Below are 25,497 nucleotides of genomic sequence, written 5' to 3'. Positions count from 1 at the left end.
CTGGAAGAAAACATTTGAAAATTACAGATTTAATAGAGAAGTTGTATCTAGAATATGTAAAGCACCCTCAAAACTTTGTAATAAGAAAATAACACAGTTTAAAAAGTGGGCAAAAGGGGCACCTGGGTGGTTCAGTTGGTCAAGTGTCCAGCTCTTGATTTGGGCTCTGGTATTCATCTCAGAGTCGTGAAATGCACCTGCGTGTTGGGCTCCATGCTCAGCATGGAGTCTGCATGAGATTCTCTCTCCAGCTCTCCCTGCTCCTCCCCATACTTGTGTGTGTGCGTGCTCTCTCTCTCTCAAAATAAATATAATCTTTGTTTTTAAAGTGGACAAAAAGATTTTAACAGATGCCTCACTAAAATGATACATGGATAGCAAATAAGCACCCAAAGAGAAACTTGCCGTCATTAAGATGCATGTTAAAACCACGATGAATACCACTACATACCTATTACAGTGTCTGTTAAAACACTGACCACGCCAAGGATTGATGAGGATGTGGAGCACCTGATGGGAATGCTGCTTATGGGAATGTAATATGGTACAGCCACTTTGAAGAACATTTTGGCAGTTTCTTAAAAAGATAAATATAGGGGCACCTGGGTGGCTCAGAGGGTTAAGCCTTTGCCTTCGGCTCTGGTCATGATCTCAGGGTCCTGGGATCGAGCCCTGCATTGGGCTCTCTGCTCAGCGAGGAGCCTGCTTCCCCCTCTCTCTATGTCTGCCTCTCTGCCTATTTATAATCTGTCAAATAAATAAATAAAATATTTTTTAAAAAAGATAAATATATACCATCGGTCTACTCTTGGGTATTTATCCAAGAGAAATGAAAGCATATGTTTAGGGGCTGTCCATTAATTGTCTCCTTTGGGCTCAGATCATGATCCTGGGGTCCTGGGATCAAGTTCCATGTTGGGCTCCCTGCTCAGTGGGAAGTCTGCTTCTCCCTCTCTTTCTCCCCCTCCCTACCATTTGCATTCTCTCTCTCTCTCTCAAATAAATATTTTTTTAAAAAAACATATGTTCATACGAAGATTTACACATGAAGTTTCTTAGCAGCTTTAGTTATAATAGCCGAAAACTGAATTCAACTCCAATGCCAACCAACAGATGAATAGATAAACCAACGATGGCATGTCCACACAGTGGAATACTACTGAGCAATGAAAAAGGGATGAACTACTGATACACATGCAACATCGATGAATCTCAGAATTGTGTGGAATGACAAGAGCCAGACAACAATAAATACTGCTTGCTTCTATTCCCTAAAACTCTAGAAAAGACAAATCAACAGTGACAGAAAGCAAAATTGGTATTTGCCCGGGGCTCGCATAGAGGGTGGGAGTTAGGGAAGATAGGCAAGCAGGAGGGAGGAATTACCAAGAGGCAAGAGGAGGGGCAGTGATGGATATGTTTATTATCTTGATTGTGGTGATGGCTTCATAGTTGTACACATGTGAAAATTTAACAACCATACTCTTCTTAAATACGTGCAATTTATCATGTGTCATACTCTTAAAGCAGCTAAACTTTACATGCTTCAGCAAAAACTTCAAATGTTGATTCTTTTTCACCATAATTCAAAAAATTGCTTTACAAGAGCTATTCCTTTATTTCTAAAACAAATATCTCTTAAAAATGTTTTCCTCTTCTTCCTTTAATTTGAGGTTAGCAAATTTAAAAATTCAACCCAAGGACTTAAAAGTGTTCTTATCTTGAAACCCATTAAAGAAATCCAAATCCTGCCATGAAGTATGTAATGAAAAACAGAAGTGAGAAGCAATTCCATATTGCCTCAGTAAGAGGTCATTAGCTATATGAATCTCTAGGTGAGGAGTCCAGGTGAGGAGAAGCAAAGGACTAAAATGGGAAAAACCCTATGCTAATGGTTTATAAATATGGATTTCAGTCTTTCCACTTCTAGACATACCTTTCAAAAACTTTTAGATTTTCTTTACCTTGATTTCATCTGTTAAATTGAGGTAGTAATATCTGTACTCCCTGCCTTCAATAATGTATGTAGTCAAAGGAGTAGGACCACGAACTTGGTATTGACCCCATTAATTTAAAAAGAGTAGGAATAAGGGACACCTTGGTGGCTCAGTTGGTTGAAGGTCTGACTCTTGACTTCAGCTCAGATCATGATCTTAGGGTCCTGAGATCAAGCCTCCCTCTGGGCTCTTTCCTCAGCACAGAGTCTACTCATCCCTCTCCCTTTGCTCCTCCCCATGCTCATGTGCGCGCGCTCTCTCTCTCTCTCTCTCTCTCTGTCAAATAAATAAATAAAATCTTTTTTAAAAAGTAAGAATAAGAAACTTGCTGTTTCTGCTGGAAATTTGTTTTGCCATTGCTTCTCCTAGGGGATTTCACTACAGACACATAAGTATATCTAAAATATTAGAAGATTGATGGCCATTCTTTTTTTTTTTAAGATTTCATTTATTTATTTGACAGAGAGAGAGAGATCATAAGTAGGCGGGGTGGGGGGAACAGGCTCCCCACTGAGCAGAGAGCCCGATGCAGGGCTCGATCCCAGGATGCCAAGATCATGACCCGAGCTGAAGGTAGAGTCTTAACCCACTGAGCCACCCAGGTACCCCTTAACATTGGTATTTAATGGGGACATTTTTGTCATTTTTCTTCTATAATTGAAAATTAAAGTAACTGCTAAGGGAACTTGTGAATACCTTTTCTTGATAATCAATCCAAGACGTCACTTTTAGAAATACAATTTTTTAATTTTTATTTATTTATTTTTGCAACTAAACATTGGATCTTATGTCAGAACATGACATATGAACTGAAACTTTTTTTTTAAGACTTGCCGTCATTAATACAAGTTGAGAATATTTATCAAGCCTGAAAATGCATCCTCAAGCACATCAGCGCATTAGACAGAATCAAGTATGTTTATGTATTGGTTATAAATGAAAAGAGGGTAAAAAAAAAGAAAGAGGGTAGTAGGGTAGTAAAGATTTGGGTTGACATTTGGATTCACTAACAAGTGTTAAATCATTTGCAAAGCTGTTTCATAGTGTTAAACTGGAGAGAATTATAACTAATTATAAAATTATAATTTCTGCTTATCTGTTCTAAATGCAATTTAACTAGGATTAGCATCTATTCATCCACTTACGGTACAACTTGGTTTAAGAGAATCCTGGAATAAAGATTAGGTCACTGTTTTCATTTATTCTCAGCCTATGGTTTCCATGACAATTTTTAGGTTAGTATTTTTACTGATGTTTCTCCATAGATTGCAAAATTGGGAAATCTTCTGGAATCAAAAGAAGACCACTGCAGCAGACTCATTGAAGAAAATGACAAATATCAAAGACATTTAGGCAACTTAATAAATAAGGTACAAATTTTCTTATAGAAATCTTTGTTTTTAAAAACTATGCTGGCTCAGTTGGTTAAGTGTCTGCCTTCAAGCTCAGGTCATGATCCCAGGGTCCTGGGATCAAGTCCTACATCAGGATTCTGCAAGGAGCCTTCTTCTCCCTCTACCTCTCCCTCTCTCTGTCTCTCATAAATGAATGAATGAATGAATAAATGAATGAAATCTTTTAAAAATAATAAAATGTTAAAACTATGCCAAATACTAAAATAATAGAATTTTGGTGCTGCAAAGTATCTGAGGAGTGATGGAAATATTTATATTGATTCCTTTTACTTCTTAATGACATTATAAAACCGTCTCATTTGCTTTTTTAGCTGACAACCTAGCAAAGAACATTCTGTGTATCTTTACCTCTGCCATCAGCAATTTCAAGTCTTAGTGTTACAATTTCATTTTGAGGGTAATTATAAATCTTGCCAACTTAACATTCAAGTTTACCTCCTAAAAGCTGCATTAACTTTAACCAAACAGGCTCTGACCCTTAGTGGATACATCCACCGCTTGTAAGGAAGACAACTGGATTATAGTTGACCCGACAGTTGTCTGCTTTCTGACAGTTCACTCCTTCATGATGAGTAGGCACTTTATAATTCTATTTCTATTCACATTCCTGATTTCAGAACTATAAGAAAGTAGTTTTGCCTACTGTGGGAGTCACATAATTGAATGTCAGGATGTAGAGGTTTTTTAAAGCAAAAAATAAAAACTCCATGTCAGAGAATAATTTTTAGCTTCTTTTCTCAAGATTACATCCTACGAAGAAATCATCGAATGTGCTAACCAAAGGCTCACGATATCCCACTCCCAGATTGCACAGTAAGTTGAAAAAGCATAGTTTTTAATTTTATAAACATGTACTCATATTGGGTTTGCTCTCTGGCTTGCCAAGTTTCTGTTCTTAAACTCCTAGGAGGAGGAAAAATGTACAGTTTTTGTACATTAAGACCATTTCTTCAATGAAATAGTATGCGTAATGTCTGACTACTTGAATCACTGGATTTTCATCTTTCTTTCTCAGAGCTCCCTTTGATTTCAGGGAGGTGGGAGGTGACGGACTTAGTGAGAGATATCCAAAAATTTCAGAAGCTATTCCCTGGTATTCAAGTAAAATAACCTTGCAATGCTTAGACTTTATCCACAAAAAGTTTCTGAATGTACACCAAATGAAACATGCATGTACGTTGATCAAGAACCAATTAAACTCTCACTAGAATGGGATTCAGCTTGAAAGTACTCCAAAATTCGTGTTTTTAAATTCTACATATTTTTTCACTCATTTCTTATCCTCATTTCTCTTAAGCTGTTTCCTCATCCTTCCCACAATTTCGTTTAGACTGTGCTAGCTATCACTAGAGCTTAAGCAAAAGGTCTATTCTTACATAGGAAGATACCCCAAATATGAAATTTCTACACGGCTAGCTCACATTTGAGAAGATATAACATCTCCACTGTGGCTGAAAGCAAGGCAGGGGGAATGGCAAGATGCAATGAGAAAAGCAGGCAGAAACCGTATCCTGAAGATACGGCAGGGAGCCCGCTTCCCTTCCTCTCTCTCTGCCTGCTTCTGCCTACTTGAGATCTCTGTCAAATAAAATAAATAAATCTTTAAAAAAAAAAAAAAAGAGGGCACTGTGATGAGCACTGGGTGTTATACGTAAGTGATGAATCACTAAATTCTACTCGCCTGAGTCTGCCTTTGGCTCAGATCATGATCTCAGCATCCTGGGATCAAGCCCTACATCAGGCTCCCTTCTCTGTGGGAAGCCTGTTCTCCATCTCCCACTCCCCCTGCTTGTGTTCCCTCTTGCTGTGTCTCTCTCTGTTAAAAAAAAAATTTTTTTAAATCCTTAAAAAAAAAGAAAAACAATGTAATCTCAACATTAAAACAGACAATGATAGCCTGAGAAATAAATGATAAACTAATTTCATCATAAATATAGATGCAAAAATTCTAAACAAAAATCATAAATAAACTGAATCCGGCAATGAAAAGAAAAAACAAAAGTGCATCCTGAGCAAATTGAATTTATCGCAACAATGAAAGGTTCAGCATTAGAAAGTCTATTAATAAAGTCCACCACATTAACTGATTAAAGGAGAAAATATCATTTCAATACGTTCAGGAATTCTACAGCAGTATACAATAAGAATTTTTTTTTTTTAGAACTCATAACAAAAATACAAGAAAGGAAATCGTCTACTTTTTGATAAAAAGTTACATTCCCATCCCTCCATCCAAAAAAAACCAAAGCCACTGTAATAATCAATTGATACACTCCCAAGTATTTCATCTAAAAATCAGGAACAAGATAAATAAACCCATGGTTGTTGCCAATTTTATTTAGCGTTGTGCTAGCAGTCCTCACCAGTGCTATAAGAAGAGAGAAAAAAAAAAATCCTAAAGGTTGGTATGAAAGTAACAAAACTCATTATTTTCCAACAATATAATTGCCTGAAAAGAAAGCCCAAAACAATCTACATATAAATTACCGATATTTATAAATGACTTTAGCAAAATTAACAATTACAAGAAAAACTTCCAAAGTCAATTGAATTTCTGTAAATGAGCAACACGTTGTAAATAAGTCCAATTTTTAAAACTTTCTATATAATAGCAAACAAAAGTTCCCTACAAAAAATATGCATGAACTTTGGGAAGAAACTTTAGTCCTTTTTGGAAGATTAAAGAATAAGTAAGTGGGGCACAGTATAATACCCATGGAGTAATAGGTAGAGGGTTATTAAAAAAAAAGTGTCTGTTCATTTCTTATCCTGGCCTCCCATGTTCTCCAGCCATGCTACCTTTTTATTCTAGGTGATCTTCCATTTTTATCGTCTGTCCATCGTGGTCCATCGTGGACCATTGTAGTCTATAGGCTTTGAGGGCATTTGTCAGTGTCCTTTACATTAATGTATTCACTATTTATCATCCAGAGTACCTACTGCATCCTTGAAGCATACTTCCAAGGCCATGCATGTCTCTCATAGACAACACTGCATTCATAGATAATAGTTCCTGCCCTTTCACAGCACTGTGGTTTCTAGTCATGTGAAGTCCCTATAAATGTTTTTCTGTGCAAAACCAAATCAGAAGTCACAGAAAATTCCAGAGTGTAAATCCATAACCTTTCTTCCTAATTCCATTATAGTCTAAACACAGGGTGATCAATAATATTTTCCTGGCTTGAACATGTGTTTAAAAATCCATAGGTTTTTTTAAATGCCCATCACCCAGTTAAAAATCCATGGGTGGCTCAGTCAGTTAAGCATCTGACTCTTGGTTTCGGCTCAGGTCATGATCTCAGGGTGATGTTATTGAGCCCTGAGTCAGGTTCCGTGCTCAGCAGAGAGTCTGGTTGAGATTCTCTCTCTCCCTCTCCCACTGCCCCTCCCCTCCAAGTAAATAAATAAATAAAATCTTTTTAAAAATCCATGGTTTATGTATCTTGATCACAGAGAATAAAGTGGACAATTGTTAACCTTTAAGACTTGTAACCCCAACAAAATAGCCACATTTAAATATGTAACATATTAAAAGAGCATTGACACTGCTCTATAATCACAATTCCATTGTATTTCTTTGACTTCTTTTTTCTTTTTTTAATGAAAAAAGGTTGGCATGAGAAAAAGAAGAGGTAAAAGTAAATGGCAGGACGGGACTGGAAGAGATTATGCTGAGTGAAATAAGTCAAGCAGAGAGAGTCAATTATCATTTGGTTTCACTTATTTGTGGAGCATAACAAATAGCATGGAGGACAAGGGGAGTTAGAGAGGAGAAGGGAGTTGGGGGAAATTGGAAGGGGAGGTGAACCATGAGAGACTATGGACTCTGAAAAACAATCTGAGGGGTTTGAAGCGGCGGGGGGTGGGAGGTTGGGGGAACCAGGTGGTGGGTATTAGAGAGGGCACGGATTGCATGGAGCACTGGGTGTGGTGCAAAAACAAGGAATACTGTTACGCTGAAAAAAAAAAAAAAAGTAAATGGCAGAACAGTAATTACGGCAGAGAAAAAAATGGCTCCCTACAAGATAATAACATCCTAATCCCTGAAACCTGTGAACGCTACCTTATATGGGCAAAAAATGGGGGGGGGGTCAGCTCTATGTGAAGTAATCCTGTTAACATAGGACAACATATGAAAAATTAAAAAGGAAAAAACATATGATCATTGGACAGAAAAAACATTTCACAAGAGCCACTCCTGATACAAACACCAAACAAACTAGGAACAGAAGGGAACTCATTCAGTATGATGAAGAGTGTCCATAGAAAAAATACTATTAAAGTCCTACTTGAGGATGAGAGACTGAATACTTTTTCAAGATCAGAAATGATTTCTATTCATATTGTACTTGGAAGTTCTGCCCAATGCAACCAGAAGGAAATAAAAGGCATTCAAGTTAAAAATGAACAAGTAAATGAATTTTTTTTTAGAGTTTATTTACTTATTTGATAGAGAGAGAGAGATGGCGAGAGAGGGAACACAAGCAGGGAGAGTGGGAGAGGGAGAAGCAGGCTTCCTGTAGAGCGGGGAGCCAGATGCAGGGCTCGATCGCAGGACCCTGGGATCATGGCCTGAGCTGAAGGCAGACACTTAGTGACTGAGCCACATAGGCACCCATGAATTTGTTTTTTTTTTTTTAATTTTTGTTTGTTTATTTTTAATTTCTTTTTAGTGTTCCAGAATTCATTGTTTATGCACCACACCCAGTGCTCCATGCAATGAGTGCCCTCCATAATACCCACCACCAGGCTCACCCAACCTTTCACCTCCCGCCCCTCCAAAACCCTCATGAATTTGTTTTTTAAATGACCTGATCATCTGTGTAGAAAATCTGATGAAATCTACAAAAAGACTATTTTTTATTTTTTATTTATTTTTATTATTTATTTGACAGAGAGATCACCAGTAGGCAGAGAGGCAGGCAGAGAGAGAGGGAAGCAGGTTCCCTGCTGAACCCTGAGATCATGACCTGAGCCGAAGGCAAAGGCTTAACCTACTGAGCCACCCAGGCGTCCCTACAAAAAAGACTATTAAGAGATTAACAAAGTTGCAGAACATGAGATCAGTAGCATTTCTATATACTAGCAATGGGCAATCAGAAATCTAAATTAAAAAATAAAAATATTTCTAAAAGCACTGAAAATATGAATTACACAGGGATAAATTTGACAAAAAATGTGAAAGACTATACAAAGTATAAAACACTATAGAGAGAGGATAAAGAAGACTGAGCTAAATGAAGAGATATGCCTTTTCATGGCTCTTCAGAATCATTCTTGTGAAGCCTTCGTTTCCCCTCACGCTGATCTACAGATTCAATGGAATCTCAATAAAAATTCGGCAGGCTTTCAAAATAGAAATTGACGAGCTGATTCTGAAATTCATATGGAAATTCAAAGGACCATAGAATGGTCAAAAGAACTCTGAGAAAGAAGGACAAAATGATAGATTCAAGCTGTTTGGAAACAGAGGGCCTATTTAAGATTGTCATCTCCTCCTGGATTGGACAATGTCTCCTCTCTAACCTTGGAAAACAAAAGCCTGATATCTCTGGACAGTAATGCAGAGGCTTCAAAACGCCACTGTGCATGTCTTACCCTGAGACATATACTTTGTTTTGCCCATATAATGCTTATTTTTAAAATACTGCCAATACTTAAAAAGGAAGATTTCTGGGGCGTCTGGGTGGCTCAGTGGGTTAAGCCTCTGCCTTCGGCTCAGGTCATGATCCCAGGGTCCTGGGGTCAAGCCCTGCATCGGGCTCTCTGCTCCTCGGGGAGCCTGCTTCCCCCTTTCTCTCTGCCTGCCTCTCTGCCTACTCATGATCTCTCTCCCTCTCTCTCTCTCTCTCTCTCTCTCGCTGTCAAATAAATAAATAAATAATCTTTAAAAAAAAAAAGGAAGATTTCCTGTAAAAATTTCGATTTCCATCTCCTCTTTAAAAGTAAGATCTGCCATCGTTGCTGTAACATTCCCACTAGGCAACATCAGGCAAGAGACAAGTAGCAACTTTGTCCTTCAGGCAGATAATAGGTGTGGTGTCTCTCCCCATCAGATGGGATTCCCCAAACGTGGGGTGACCTGATCTGGCGGAAGCTGGGGCTCTCAGGCTGTGAAGGAATTCACTGGAGGCAGAACAAAGGAGACAGGAGTTTATTCAGTAAATCCAGCTGAATATACCGCAGAGAAGCAATAGGCAGGCCATCAAAGCAGAGCCTGTCTGCATTGAGGTAGTGGGTGGGAGCCGTATTTAAAGGAAAAAGGAACGAGGTATGGGACATTTGGAATTTTCCCTTTTGGGGTAACTGTGTTTGGTTGTAAGTAGCCCATTGGTTAGTGAGGGCTTATGGATATTTTGAGGTGAGTTGCCTCCTAGGTTTGTCTGTATTCATTTCAGGGGTTGGGGTCACCTCGGGCCCTTTTGCCTTGATCAATTTTCTGTTGCTCAAACCTGTTGTCTAGAAGAGACCTCTACAATAGGGGTATATGCTCTCTGGGTTGCTCCAATCCCCCCTTAGCTGGCTGCACTCATTTCATATACTTGCCTGACTCTTCCATAGGCATTTGCATTTGCGATTATGACTTCCGCAAGAGAATTTCCTATCTCTGTGGTAGGCTGAGTAATGGCTTCCCAAAGACAGCCACATTCCCTGGTACTTGTGAATGTGCCCTTATCTGGCAAAAGGGACTTTGCAGACATGATTAAATGATGGATCTTGAGATGACAATATTATCCTGGATTATCCAGGGGAGCCCTAAAGACAGTCACAATTGTTGTTATAAGAGGGAGGCAGAGAGAAATTTGATGAGGGAGGAAGGCAGTATGACCAAACAAGCAAGCAGGCAGGCAGAAAAGGCGATGTGCTGACGAGGCAGGAACCACGGAATTAGGACTGCAGCCAGACATGATAGGAAAGGAGAGGCCAAGAATACTGCTTCGGAGCCTCTGGAGGGAGCACGTCCTTGCGGACACCCTGATTTTAGCCCAGTGCATCTGATTTCAGACTTCGGACCTCCCGAATAAATGTGCCTTGTTCCAAGCCACCAAGGTTGTAGTAATAATCTGTTCAGCGGCCGCAGGAAAGTGATAACCTGTCCCTGGCTGGGAAAGCGAGTTTGGGAAGAGACTATTTTAATTAATTTGCCCTCCTAGAGGCAAGAAGGGAACCTGCTAGTATCGCTCTTATTGGAAGCCATTAAAGTAGAACACAAGTAAATCTCCGACAGGCCCCCGAGTGCTGTGATCCTTCCTATGACACTATTTCGTATTTCCCCATGTTCAAGCAGTTCACAGTTCAGGGGCTGTGCTTTTAACATGTTACCCCCAGGATTATGTTGGCAGGGATCAGTTCTCTACCCACAGTGTGTATAAATGAATAGGACATCGAACTGTCACTTCGTGGATTTACCACTGTCTGCTTTCCCTCCTCACTACTGGAACCCCTAAAGGGAGAGACTGATTAAATCATTGGAGTTGCTAGGAAAGAATTCCAAATTGTCGTATACTGAAGTAGATGGATGAAAGACTTTGCCAAAAAGCTAGATTCACCATTTATATTCATCTCAAATCCTCCAATGCGTCCAACAAAAGATTACTTTGGAAAAGTCAATTTTAGTCATAAAATTCAATTGTTCCTCCCTTCAGTTTAGAAGAGAGAAATAAACATTTGGAAGATTTAATTAGGAGGCCCAGAGAGAAAGCAAGAAAACCACGGTAAGTTTTTCTCTCTCTTTTTTTTCTAAATAACAATGTCTTTAACTTTAAAACGTAAGTATAGGGGCACCTGGGTGGCTCAGTGGTTAAAGCCTCTCCCTTCGACTCGGGTCATGATCCCAGGGTCCTGAAATCAAGCCCCACATTGGGCTCTCTGCTCTGTGGGGATCCTGCTTCCTCCTCTCTCTCTCTCTGCCTGCCTCTCTGCCTACTTGTGATCTCGGTCTGTCAAATAAATTTAAAAAGTCTTTAAAAATAAAAATAAGAAAACATAAGTATATAGATAATACATCAAAAAAAAAGTTTTTTCCTTCTCTTAACTTAAGATAAACTATATGCAAGTTCTTGGTATTTTACCTAGCATAAAATAGTTGCTTGATAAATGTTTTTGATAGGACTTGAATTGGAAAGTCAGAATACCTACCCTCATGGAACTTACAATCTCCTCTAAGGAAGATACCAAAAAGATTATGAGCTAAGATTTCGTCTACAGCAAAACAGCTTACATTTATGTTTTATGACCAGACTTTCTTATACTAATGTTAAACTTACCACCCATTATTTCTGTGGATTTGATGCTGCAAGGGATATGCACAAACCGTATGGGGTTGATTAAGACTGTAGTAGGATATTAAAATGGGATTCTTCCTGGCCTAGTCCTTGAGGTGTTAATAAAATAGTCACAAGTTGTTTTTTTTTTTTTATATTTTATTTATTTGAGAGAGAGAGAGCACGTGCACAGGAGAAGTGGAGGGTCAGAGGGAGAAGCAGACTCCCTTTTGAGCAGGGAGCCTGATGCGGGACTTGATCTTGGGACTCCAGGATCATGACCTGAGCCAAAGGCAGTTGCTTAACTAACTGAGTCACCCAGGAGCCCCCAGTCATCAGTTCTTAAAGTGAGAGTGAGTTTTCCCCGTGTGTAGGGTTTCTGAAGGAAATTTCAAAGAACCTGTTTCATGACTCGTATCTTTTGGCCAGATCCCATATATAGAAAGTGTGGAGAGTGGGGAAGACTAGAGAAGAAATTTCTTTGAATCCATCATGTTGTGGACTCCCATCGCCCCCAAATAATTCTACCTCTTTTATTGAAAGCCTGGTGAGGGGGTTTCCAGAAGATCACCTGGAGAGCTTTAATCTGCATTTCCTAAAATTTGGGGAAGAGGGAATCAGTGATGCACCCTACCTGAGAAAACTAAAGCAAACCGTGGCAGCCCCCCAGAGGGGCTGTGTGAGGTGGCCTGTTCTCTCTGAGCTTGTCCCCAGGACAGAAGAGGTGTGTGATAGTTTGTTAAGAACCAAGCAGGAGGGAGTTGAGTTATCTTGGGCTCTGCCCAAAGCCACCTGGAAGGACACCAGCAGCAAGAGGCAGGAAGGGAATACCAGATTCTTACCGGCTGATGAAGGAGTATCAAGTGACCACCAGAGGAGAGATCCATCAGCCTCAGTCAAGGGCAACTGTAGGACAGAGGTCCTTCGCCCTGGCTAGCTGCACAGAGAAAGACTCAGCTTAGCTACTTTCCAGGCCCAGGGACTCTGAAGCCACCAAGCCAAGTAAAAATCTCCTATCATCTTGCTTCTTCTCCCTCCTCCTGCAAATGGACAAGGTCGAAAACCTAGAGAGAGCAGAAGTTGACCTCCAGTAGCAGATGGTGTCCACCAACTACAAGGCTTAGCTTAGAGGAGGGGATGAGAAATCCTACTTTTGAATGACGATTAAAGGATTCACATTTAAGTCTTGGACATTCTGCTTACCAAACTGAGACTGTGTGCCTGCCTCACAGGGAAGACTGACCTTATCTCAGAGTAAGCAAAACCTCACTGGGCCTGCTGCACATTCAGCCGACGGCAAAGGAAAATCTCCCCTGAGTGCAGAAAGTCTAAAGTAGAAACGGGAGGCAGACATTAAAGTCGCATTTGGACTTCGTCACAAGTCATGAATGTTCAGCATACTATTTGCAATACAACTATGTTTTGAAAATTAAAACCCCTTAGCAGATTTATACTAGTGTTTGCAAAGTGATAGGTTAACTATGAGGGCTTTTTTCCCTAATATGAAAGAACATGATCTGATGCCTGGCATATTACAGATGCTCAGTAATTGCTGATTTAAACTGAGTATGAGTCTTCTCTGAGTTGCTGACAGAAAGTGTGGAATTTTTTTTTCCCCCGGAATCTTTTAAAATAAGAAAATTAATATATAAATTCACACATTTCACTAGTTCAGATAGTTGTTCACTGACACTTAGCCAATTATAAAGTGGATTTGAGGCCCTTTTGTATAGATTTAGACCGGCCTTGAAGCCCAGGGGTGGGGGTGGGGGAGGCAGCTGAGCCAAAGACCTCGCAAGGCCCTTTCCAGCTGATCAAGGCTGTTTCTTAGAAAACTGGAGACTTACAGGAGTCTTCAGCCACCATCCTTGAAGCTTCCCACGGGCCTCAGCAAATTCAACCATGGGAACGCGCTTTAGACTACTTCCGCACCGTCTCAGAATTATGGTGCTCCTGGTGCTGATTGTGTTCAGGAGTGGAAGACTGGGAAATAGGGAGATAAGAGCGAGCCCAGCATGTTAATAATTTCAGATTTTTTTTTTTTTTTGCCTCTAGTTCTTCATCACTTTCAAGGAGCCATAATCTTATCCTAAAGAAATCCATGAGAATGTTAAAACATAGCAAGACCGTGGCTCAGTACGTTTATTCAATTGCAATGAGACTGATCCGTATATGACATACAATGAAAAGCTTCCTCTTTTAGGGTCTGATAGTTCTATCCTAAGTGGCAATTTCTCCTTGAAAGTGAGGGCACGAATTTATCAAATAATGCGGTCCTTGTTCATTAGGTTCACTGTTTAAGCCCTCCTTGCCACCACCTGGTTGTTTTTTTTTTTTCTCCTTCTGTCTCCTACAGGCCCAGAAGATTAGAAAATCACCCAAAGTCCTTGACCACGGTAAGTCATATTGATGATTGCTATAAAGAATGTTGTATCTCCATGTAATTTGACAGTAGCACAAGATTAAATTTCAGGAATGTTCAGCTTAGCTTTCCTTTCTGCCCTCAGATGAGGCCTCTTCGGCCTCTGATCATCATACGTCCTGTAACTGGGAAGCCCTCCCTCTGAAATTTTCCTTGTATCGGTGTCTTCACATCATCCCTACAGCTACTGCTTCATGTCGGGCCCTCATCATTTCTTATCTCGCGGATGACAATCATCTGCTTGGTGTTTCTGCCTCCAGCTGGGTGCCCCTTCCTTCCATCCTCCACCGAGCAGACCTCGATCTTTCAGAAGCAAATAAGATGAAGCCCCTTCCCTATATAAAACTTTTCGATGGTTCCCTGTTGCATTCCGGATCAGTTTGAGCTCCCTAATACAGCACATAAGATCCTCTATGACCTGGCCCTTGCCTTCCTATCCAGTCTTCTCATTCACTACTTCGTTCTCACCTTCTCACCGTCATACACCCAACCATATCAAACCACTTGCCCCTTTCCAAACATGCTATGTTATTTTCATGCCTTCCTGATATTGCCTATACAGCTTCCCCTGCCAAGAATGCTCTCTCTCAGTTCCTGTGTCCCCTTACTTTAGTTCCCACCTTACAAACTTATCTGCCAGCTCAAGCTCAGCTTGATAGGAACCCTTTGAGTGCAGGGATTATCTCGTATTCGTTTTGGTATTCCCAAGCACCTACCCCAGAATAGGTATGAAATAGGAAGGAGACTCAGAACCCATTACCAATGCTACCCATGCTGGAGTAATTCTTAATAGAAGATACAGCCACTGTTGCCCTTGTCCCACCCTGGGCCGAGCGTATGTATTCATGAAAACCCATGGTTTATATCTGGCATAGCTTTGTGGAAGAGGGTACAGTCAAAGGGCATGTCTCTATATGCCCCACTGAGCTCCAGCTGTTCTAATAGTTGAGTTATGAGAATACCTTAACACTACCAACTCTTCGTTATACTGTACTGATGAGTCACTTCATGAATTACTTAGATGCTTGCTTCTGTTCCTTTGTCTTCATTCTGCCAACTGGCAACCAAACCAAGGAAGAGGAAATTCAACCATCCTTGGTCCTTGTCATGTTCCTTAATGGAAAAAAGGTTGAAACAAACAAAACTCCTTATTAAAATATAGTATCAGTATTATCTGAGAAGTTCATCTATCTGTAGGTTTTCATCTGTTCATCTGTTCATCTATCTATAGCACCCCTTTTCCATGTGTTTAAGAATTAGCTGTTTATGGAATAAGAATTGTGTGTGTAATCAAGAATTCCACATGGAATCAAGAATCAGCTGTTCTATCACTGAATGCCTGTGTTTCCTAAAAATTAAAGATATATTTTTTCCTTTCACTTTTAGATGCCAGTTGTTTTAGAAGAAAATATAAATTATTTAGATTAAACAGGACTGAAGATTAAACATTAATCATTTTTGTCAACCAATCCAGGAACAGAGTCATTATTACTAAGTATAGAACCCAGGTCCATCATATAAATAATACATTAAAATCTACATAAATGATAAAACTTTACATTCCAAAAAATGTGATTACTTTTCTTCTAATTTATTCTCATGAACAATGAAACATATTCTACTTTAGCATAAACAGGGGAATGCAGTGGCTTCTTTTCCAAATGTCTATTTTCATTCACACAGAATAGCACTTCCATATTATCAATTCTTGGATGACACATAAAAATAGTAATTTATCTCATTTCAACTGTTTGTTTCGCCCTGGAGGAGATCCTTTTTCTCTCTAAGCAGGCAGGCTCTTCCTACTACCAACCAAATTTTAAGACACTAATTCTGAAATCCTCTGGAATTAAAACCCAGATGAAAGGAGAGGACTGGTCTAAGATGTAATCCTCATAATTCTACTTTAACACAGTTTTCAGGAATTAGTTCCGAATTTAAACAAAGGAACCAGCGGCAACTGATTTTGTGAGATGTATCAGAAAAACAAATATACATACATGCGTATTATTTTTTTGATAAATCTTAAAGCCAGGATGGCGAGGTAGCTGTTGAATCAACTATTGGAAGGGAAGAGATGATTTTAGCTTGCTGAAATTAGTTTTGCACTTAAATTACTCAGGTAAGTACAGGAGGAAAATATACAGAGAATATATATCTGGCCTTAAAGGAAGTACTGAATAAATAAAAGCTATTATTATTATTATTATTGTCATTTTTGCTGAGGAATTCTATAAGACAAATCTTAAATGTGAACTTCACAAAATTCAGCAAATTGCAACACCTTTTAAGATGAATGATGAGACATGCATAGCCCATCTCAACTGCGACAGTGGTGTGTTTCAGAACATTAAGCACTGAAAGTTTTGGAAGTGATTCAAGTTTTAAAAAGATACATTATTGGGGGCATCTGGGTGGCTCAGTGGGTTAAAGCCTCTGCCTTCAGCTTGGGTCATGATCCTGGGGTCCTGGAATCAAGCGCGCCACATTGGGCTCTCTGCTCAGCGGGGAGCCTGCTTCCCCCTCTCTCTGCCTGCCTCTCTGCCTACTTGTGATCTCTGTCTGTCAAATAAATAAATAAAATCTTTTTAAAAAAGATACATTATTAGTAGTAGTTTTAGGAGATCCTCTAAGAAAAATTAAAATATGATAGGAGAAGGGCAAATATTAACGTAAGGATGGCTAAGGCAGTTCTGGGATCCACACATGAATGTGATGAAGCAGTTGGAAAGGAAGGATTAGATAGTTTGCAAACGAGCGCATGCATAAGCTTTACGTTTGCCATGTACATTATTAGACATTTATGATCTTTTACCCACAGGTTGTCTCAACATGAATGTACCTCCATTGGTACCTGACTGAAGGACACAGAGTCTAAGCCTGTGCTTCTTTCAATAAACATTTAGAGACTTTCAATAAATGATGTGACAGCGTCAGTGTTAGATGCCAAGGACACAACATAACCAGGCAAAGACACTCAAGGACTACGTCATCTACTGAGGGAGACAGACTCTATTCTAGAGTGGGGTGCCGGCGTACCTGCCCAGGGTGCTCTAGAAGCATAAATGAAATGGCTCAGGACTATGTATGGGAAACTCAGGAAGATTTTCCAGAGAGGGTGACACATGAGCCAGATCTATCGCGAGTGGATAGCCCCCAGACAGATGGAAGAGGAAAGCCACAGCACACTCAAAACACGGAGGCACACTCGGAGCACGCTGTGTTACATCCCCTGAACCACAAGTCGTGTCTAAAACCCATGTTTGGGACACCTGGGTGGCTCAGTAGGTTAAGCATCTGCCTTTGGCTCAGGTCATGATCCCGGACTCCTGGGATGGAACCAAGCATCAGGGTCCCTACTCAGTGGGAGCCTGCTTCTCGAAAACACTTCCTCTGCCTGCCACTCCCCCTGTGTGTGTTTTCTCTCTCTCTGACAAGTAAATAAAATCTTTAAAAAATAATAACAAATAAAACCCACGTTCTTCATGTGGCAGGAGACGAAGATGATGATGAATAGCACTGTATGCCTTGCCAAAAAACGTGAACTTTATCCTTATGAGAAGCTCTGAAAGATTTTAAGTCGAGGAGTGATGTGGTCAGATATGCCTTTTGAAAGTTCACCCTAAAAGTGGGGTGAAGGGTAGGGTGGTGACGGATGATGCCAGAACTGGGAGCACCTGTTGAGAGACAGCTACAGGGCTCCAGGCAAGGAAAACTGATACCAGAAACTAAACTCATGACAATGAAAATGAAGAGGAATATATGGATGCCCGGCGAAGTTAAAGGTAAAGTGAAAAGGATTTGGTAATTGGTTAGCTGCAGAGCTAAAAGAGGAGCCTGGGAAGCCTAGCAGAGTTCTGGTTGTGTTGTCCTAACTGAAGTAGAGAACACAAGAGGGACAGCTGATTTGCAGGGAAAGATAGCACGCATGTGAGGTTGCCGTGAAACATCTAGGAGATATTTAAGAAGTCGTTACATATATGCTGAGAAGGATCCAGAGGCCAGGGAAGGGACTAAAGATAAAGGGGAGAGCAGGGTTAATTGATGAGTCAAGGTTTCAGGAGCGGAAAGAGAGAGACTCAGTTCAGCAGCACCTCATAGAAACAGGGACACCTCTTCCGCTGAGCATGGAAGAAAGGAAATCAGGATAGGCATGCTCAGGGCAGCCAGGGGCTGTGCTGTCGTTAAGTGGGAGCTCGTGGCTGAAAGCTTCACTCTCTTCTTGCAATTGGAGACTCAAAAGGGGAGGCGAAGTTTTGAAATAGACACAGCCTCTGCCTTCACAGAGCACAGCTTTGGGTCTCATCACAGGATATGACAAGGAGGTACAATTTCCTCTCTGCCTCACAATTTCTGTTTTTCTCCACTTGGTTCTCCTTCCCTCTAGTTCCTTGTTCCTGTGATTTGGACCCATTGCATCTTCTTCAGGACTTGCCTCATCCATTGTTTTGATTCTCTCCCACCTTTAGTTTGTAACTCGTCACTGAATTCTTGCTCTCACCTGAAAAACATCCTGCCTGAAGTTGTCTAACACTGTCGTGGTTGCTCTTTTCATGCCCTGTTATACCTTCTGAGAAATGATTGACAGTTTACAAAGCACCTGATTTTAGCCAACCAGGCATCTCGACTCATCGTGTTTCTGGATGAATGTTCTTCTATATTGGCTGTCTCAATATGCCAGTCTCAATTTTAAAGGCTGTATAATATTTCATGGAGTTTATATGTGTGTGTGTGTGTGTGTGTGTGTGTGTGTGTGTGTTGTGTGCACCATAATTTACTGAATTATATTTTAAGGATGCAGTTTCAAATTCTTACTTTTTAATCCCACATCTATTTCTTTACATGCTCTGACCCCATCCTACTTGGGTGCCTTCGCCCATCTTGTTACCTTTTCTGGGAATGCCCTTCCCTGCCCTAACTCAACGAAACTTCCTCCCTTCCCCACCCCCACCAACCAGTTCCTCATAGTTAACACATTTGTACCCTTCAATGCCTAATTTAAATATCACCCTCATCCTTATCTGAAAGCAATCAGTGTATTTATTTGTTGGTTTATTAACGGTTTTATTTTTAGGTAATCTCTACACCCAATGTGGGGCTCGAACTCACAACCCCAAGATCAAGAGTCGCACGCTCCACTGACTGAACCAGCCAGGCGCCTCTCCTCTATTTTATCTGAGACTTTCTAATGGTATTTAGCACCGTCTTCTTTAAACCACAGCACATGGAAGACAGTGTGCTTCAGGAAAAAGAGCCCTCACCACGGAATCATAAGATCTAGTTTCAAGACCCAGCCTCCCCGTAATAGCTTTGTAAGGAAGGAGTTCATTGTGACGTTATGTTAAGAACAAGTATAGGACTGTGTTAATATCATTGCAAAAATGTAAACATTTTGTATATTATGTCTATCTTTAAAAGACAGTGATATTTGCCTATAGAAACAAAAATCTGGGTAGGAGCCAGTGACATGTGTAAGTCAAACCTAGCCGCTCCACTCTGAAACACTTACAAAGGACTCTGGGAGTCAGTATGAATTCGTGATGGTACCTCAGGGGTAAGCTGTGAAACTAAACACATATCCTCTTGTATTTAGCAAGGCCAAGTTTGCACAAAGAACAATTAGAATATATATATTTTAAAGGTTTTTTAAAAATATCTTATTTATTTATTGAGGGGGGTGGGGCGGGACAGAGGGAGAGAAAGAATCCCAAGCAGAGTCGGGTCTGAGCACAGAGCCCAGCGAAGGAGTATACAAAAGTTTCAGGTGCTTTCTGACGGGAACCAGGGCAGAGGCCAGTATATATAGTCTCTGTTATTTCACAAGTAAGCATAAAAACTACAGTGCATAAATGTACAAGGAATTACTACAACTAATAAATATATCTTTTCAAATATACTCTTCCTGGGATGCCTGGTTGGCTTAGTCCGTTAAGCATCTGCCTTCAGCTCAAGTCATGATCCCAGGGTCTGGGGATCAAGTCCTGTATCAGGCTCCTTGCCAGGCAGGAGCCTACTTCTCCCTCTGCTTGTGTTCTCTCACTGACAAATAAAATCTTTAAATACACTCTTCCTTTTATTGAAGGATGATTTACATACTGTAAAAGTTCTCTGTTGTTAAGTGTAAAACTCAGTGATTTACGAAGTAAATTTAAGGTCATGCAGTAAACACCACAACCTAGTTTTAGAATATTTCCACCACACGCCACCCCCCCCCGCAAATCTCCTCCAGCCTATTTGCAGTCAGTCACTGCTTATGGCCCCATTTCCTCAGGATTCTGTTCAATCTTGTTCTTGGGGAACATATAAGAGAAGGGTTAGTAGGACAAACTATGATCAGCTGCTGTTCTAAAGCATGAGGCCGTGGGGCTGCTACTTGGTGACTTTTGGTACTTCACTGTTACCTGCCACAATCCATCTAGTTCTTGGAGGTACGAGCTGGCAAACTAAATTGGAATTTGACAGAGCCCGCCACCACTATGGGAGTGGCACACACCTTCCCCTTCCCCTGGGATTGGGTGTGCTTTTAATTTACTATCTCTGTTGGAAAGGGAAGTGGTAGTGTCAGTTTGAGAAGCTTCCACTTAGCTTCTCCTACACATTATACTCTTTTTTTTCTAAGATTTTATTTATTTGAGAGAGAGACAGCATGCATGAATGGGGAGGCGGCCAAGGGAGAGGGAATCTCAAGCAGACTCCACACTGATCGTGAGCTTGACTCGGGGCTCGAGTTGATCTGAAACCAAGAGTCGGACAATTAACCAACTGAGCCACCCAGACACCTATTCTAATACTCCTGATGGCTCCCTTAGGAACCAATGTAAGGGTTCTTTCAACCACTAAGTACGTCCATTCCATTTGTACTTTGAGGGACCAAAAATGGGTGGGTCTGATAACCTAAAGGACCCACTGTTGGCAGGACTCAGGCTGGGACTCCATTTATTGCCTGGCTCCCTTATACTTCTACCCTAAAATGGGGCTGTGTTGGTTCTGGATATAACATCAGTTCAGACCGTATGTCCAACAATCCTCCAAAGGTCTGGGTGTTCCCCTTTACTCCATGCACGATTACTGTGAGCAAATGTCCATAGGCCCCCTCGAAGAAAGATGGCACATTCACTACTGAATTGTGGTGTTTCAGGGCTCCTCATCATAGCACCCTGGCTTCTCTTCAGTTACTGGATTCTGGAACTGAAAATTGGCTCATGCCCAGATGAGGAGGGGATCATGACTTTACTGGGCAACTGCCCTCAGCCTCCTCTTGATCTTTCTTGATTTCTTTAATGGTATAAGTTAACATTAAGTTGGGTAGTATTATTGATCTTAGTAACCACTGTCTCTCTCCAGGTTACTCCTCCTGCCTGTTCTCCACTCTTCTCCCCTGTTCAGACTTTGCAGCTCCTGGTGATTACTGAGCCCACCTTGTTTCTGATGGTTAAGGGGTCCCACCTGGCCTCCATTCATTTTCATCCTCTCATCCTCATTGTAATCAGCCCCATTCTGTAACAACGTCTCTAACCCTCAGTTGGGCTCCAGAGGTCAGCACACCACTCATCTCAGTGAGGCTGGAGCCCTTCTCACCTGTGCATTCCCTCTTTCTTTGGTAGACGGAGTGTCTTCCAGGCCCTCTCAGAGAATAGGAGCTGATAAGTTTTCCAGTCTTACACAGTATATCCGTTCCAACATTTAGAGGGCAGGCGGAGGAGAAGGAGGGCCCCGTGAAGTGGGAAGAAAACTGGGAGAGTAAGCTTGTCACTGCGCCTAGAAAAACAAGTGTGAGACAGCAGGGCTCAGATGAAGACTTTGGGGTTTAGCAAGATGGAGACGTTTTAGCGGTGAAAATAAAAGCCTAATTGGAAATGTGGAGGAGAAGATTGAAAGGTGAGATAGTGATGTTTTACTGAGTCAGAAAGCAGAGAAATGAGGCTGTTGCTGAAGGGGAACAGGGGCCACAGGGAGTTTTGTTTAAGATGGGTATGTTTGTATGTTGACGGGAACGATGAATTGGAGAAATAGAAATTTATTACGAGGTAGAGAAGAGAGAGCTAGTCTTAGAATCACACATTTCTGAGCAGGAGATAGGACAAAGACTACAGATGGTGGGTGCCCTTTGTGGGCCTATAAACATTTCTAATCTTAACAGAATGGAGGGCAGAGGCCAAGTATACAAATGGAGGTAAGTGGCGGGTTTTGTAGACAGTGATCAGGTGACTATGCTTTTGTCCATCGGTTCTTTTCAAGGAAATCTGATCTAGGGAGGTCTGTGAATTGTGTAGAAAGAGAACCAGATGGGACGAATGCCTGGGAGGCCGGAGAGGGAATATAAGCCCTCCTTCTAAGTGAGGAGCCGGGCTGGAGAGCCAGGACTCCTTTGAAAGTCTTCCTTATTTTCTATTTCTTTTTCCTGTAGTGTCCTCTTTGCATGAGCCAATTCTTTTCTTCAGCCCTTGCTAGGTGAAAGAACACTGAAGTCTTTGCTTGCATGCAATAAACAACCTTTTTTTTTTTCCTTGATATATTTTTTTTTTCATTTCCTATTAAGCCTTCAACTAAACTGAGGTTATAAATTTGTGGAGAAAAGATGTCACTTGTTGCAATATAACAAAGTCAACAAATATTTTCTGAGTTACTACAGAGAGAGCACTCTTCTGTAACATTGACTCAAAGGCACAAAGATCCCTGGTCTGGAGATGTTTACAAACAGGACACATAACCAACTGTATATATTGTGTGAGAAATTAACAAGTGCTGTGAATGAAGAATAGAAAGAAGGGAATAGAGAGTGTCGGGGAGGGAAGGTTGGAGAGCTGTGATTTTAAATTAGGCAGTGAAGGTAAGTCCCACTAACAAGGTAACAGATGAGCAGAAATTTATGGGGCATGAGGAAGTTCCTCAGCTATGTGGTTATCTGGAGGAAAATAACAGAACAAAAACTGGTGCTTAATGAGCCATTTGCCAAGGATGCTGGGGGAACACTTAAGTAATCAGGGGAAAAGATGGCTCTGCTTCTACAAATTCCAAAGGAAGAAAATGCCAAAAGTGGAAAATCAACTGTAGATCTGCCTAAGCCATAGGAATGAGAATAACCAGGATGTGGTATATTCCCGGAAAACGAAGATCTTTAGAGAGGTAGGTGCAGAGGTGAGAGAGCAGGAGAGCATGGGAAAATATTTGGAAAGATCTAAATAACTTAGTAGAATTTTTTTTTAATTTTATTTTTAATTAATCTCTATACCCAACGCAGGGCTCAAACTCACAAGCCTGAGATCAAGAGTCACATGCTCTACTGGCTGAGCCAGCCAGATGCCCCCTTATATTAGTGGAGAGATTCTTAATTCCATGAATCAAGGATTGGAACCAACTAAGGGGGAGAGCTCTGGGTGGGTACCAAGGGAATGCTTATTATAGGGAGAATATAGATCATAATACATGATACATGTGAGCATGCAGTTCAGGATGAGTATTTTACTTCCCTGATCCACAGGCAACTACTTTTTATTTTTATACCAGTTGGATAGTCACATATGTCTCTTTGTTTCCTGGTTGTATGTTTTTATTTTCCTTAAATTCTGCATGTCAATCACATCCTGAATAGGCACATTTTATTTGTCCCTGATGATCATTTAGCAGCTGGTTATCTAAAATTCAAGTCCCAAATAAAATCCATTAGTAATCATTTAATACCTGGTGTGGCAGTCCCAGTTTAAGCCTAAACTGGATTATCCTTATGGGTTCGGGCTCTGTCTAAACACGTCCTGAGAACTGGGGAGACGGACCTACTAGGAATCTCGTTTTAATTATAATGAGAATCCTCCCCACTGGAAATAAGTCCTCTGAAGGGAGAGGAGTCAGTGAGCTATCCTTGGTCCAGAAAGGAGAGAAGAGGTAATTCTGAGTACTGTATAATGTCTATTTTCTGGAAACAGCAGCAAGTTAAATAGAAGGCTGTGTTTGTCAAAAAACCTGTCAGACATCAGGCACTCAGAAAAGGCCTGATCTGAAACTCATGAAACACAAAGCTGAGGAGGGAGGGTCTTCCCTTGCCTGTTGAGTACTCGGCAAGGTTCAGCACAAAGTAATGGCCGAGGCCTTCGTGGCTTTGGCACAGAGTGGCAGCTTCGGCAGCCGAGCATAGAAACGGAAGCAGCAGCCCAGTGGGAGGGTGCCCTCTGCTTCTGCCAGCTGCCTTAGCCATGTTAAAAAACCAAAACTGAACCAAGGAAATTCAAAGATCTGCTTGGCTTTATTGTGATTCATGAATTGGGCAGCATTCCATCTAGAAACAGAGGGCAGCTCTGAGGAGGAGTTATTCAAAATGGAAGGTTTTTATAGGAAGAAGGGTGGAGCAAGAAGTTACTAGCAAAAGAAAGGATTGTTTCAGGCACAGTCTCTGGCTCCTTAGGGGGAAAGACAGGTCCTCTTATTAGGTTGATTACCTTACCTTCTTTTGGAGGTTGGAGAAGGGCCCAGGTTGACAACATTCCTTATTGTTGCTGATCAGAAAATTCCTGACTGGTTAAGACTCCATTTCTGGGGGAAATTGAAACTGCAATTAAGTTGCTAATCAAATCTACATTTGGTGATTTGGCCTAAGTGATGCCATTTTGGGCCTGTGATTTTTCTTTTTAACAGCAGCAGGGTCAGGTCAGTGGCACTGGTGGCCTGGTGGAGTGGCGTGGAGCTGAGTTGGTTCAGCCCAGCACGGTCAGGTTGTGGTTTTAGCCAACAGAATTAGTGGCAACAGCAGCCACAAGCTGCTTTTACAGGGTCCCCAGGCCAATGAGGCCTTGAGCAGAGCCCATGCAGGAGAAGAACAGCAGATGGTTCTAGGCCACGCAGTAGGAATCTCGAACCAGACTGCCACATTCACGTCTTGCATCTGCCTTCGACTAGCCTTTAAGCTTGGGTAAATTACTGTGTTTTCTTCTCAGCAAAAAATATCCAGCTCACAGGGACTTTTAGAGATTATATAGATTATACATGAAAGCACAGCTCTAAGAGATAGTGATTGACAAGAGGAAGCATGCAATCAAGGTTTATTTATTCCATTATCCGTATGACATCTCACACTGGCCCAGTCCAATAGTACTTGGTTCACATTGTTTCGTGGCATGAAATGCTAGAGTAGCAACCTAAAGTCCAACCAGATGAGAAGGAAAGTGAAGAACAATGAACAGCCATTGTTGCCTCTATTATATATTTGCCAAATGTTTACCATATGCCAGGCACTGTTCTAGCTGATTTATAATTCTGGAATGTCAAGAATTTAAGCACTCACTGTTTAACTGTGGGTGAGGGTGTAGGCAGATAGGAGTCAAAATTTTCCTCTGTTTTTCATGCTTTTTGAGTTTTTTGAACAATTATATATTACAAAACATTTTTGCTTTTCAATGCCACATACG

At 41.0% G+C, this 25,497-nt stretch overlaps 1 protein-coding gene across 1 annotated transcript in view; it reads left to right on the top strand.

Annotated features, from left to right (window-relative positions):
* CAGE1 (cancer antigen 1) overlaps positions 1-14,321 on the top strand; it is a 48,833-nt gene extending 34,512 nt beyond the window's left edge. The window contains exons 9-13 of the mRNA XM_032861524.1: positions 3,263-3,367; positions 4,155-4,225; positions 11,059-11,127; positions 14,033-14,072; positions 14,184-14,321. Coding sequence (XP_032717415.1) covers positions 3,263-3,367; positions 4,155-4,225; positions 11,059-11,127; positions 14,033-14,072; positions 14,184-14,243 — 345 coding nt within the window. The 3' untranslated portion in view covers positions 14,244-14,321. The remainder of the gene's footprint in view (positions 1-3,262; positions 3,368-4,154; positions 4,226-11,058; positions 11,128-14,032; positions 14,073-14,183) is intronic.
* Positions 14,322-25,497: the final 11,176 nt, after the last annotated feature.

The sequence above is a fragment of the Lontra canadensis genome, unplaced genomic scaffold (assembly GCF_010015895.1).
Source record: "Lontra canadensis isolate GAN:19392208 unplaced genomic scaffold, GSC_riverotter_1.0 scaffold21, whole genome shotgun sequence".
In the NCBI taxonomy this organism is placed as follows: Eukaryota; Metazoa; Chordata; class Mammalia; order Carnivora; family Mustelidae; genus Lontra; species Lontra canadensis.
Note: the sequence above shows the minus strand (reverse complement) of the source record. Positions and strands in the feature narration are given on the sequence as shown.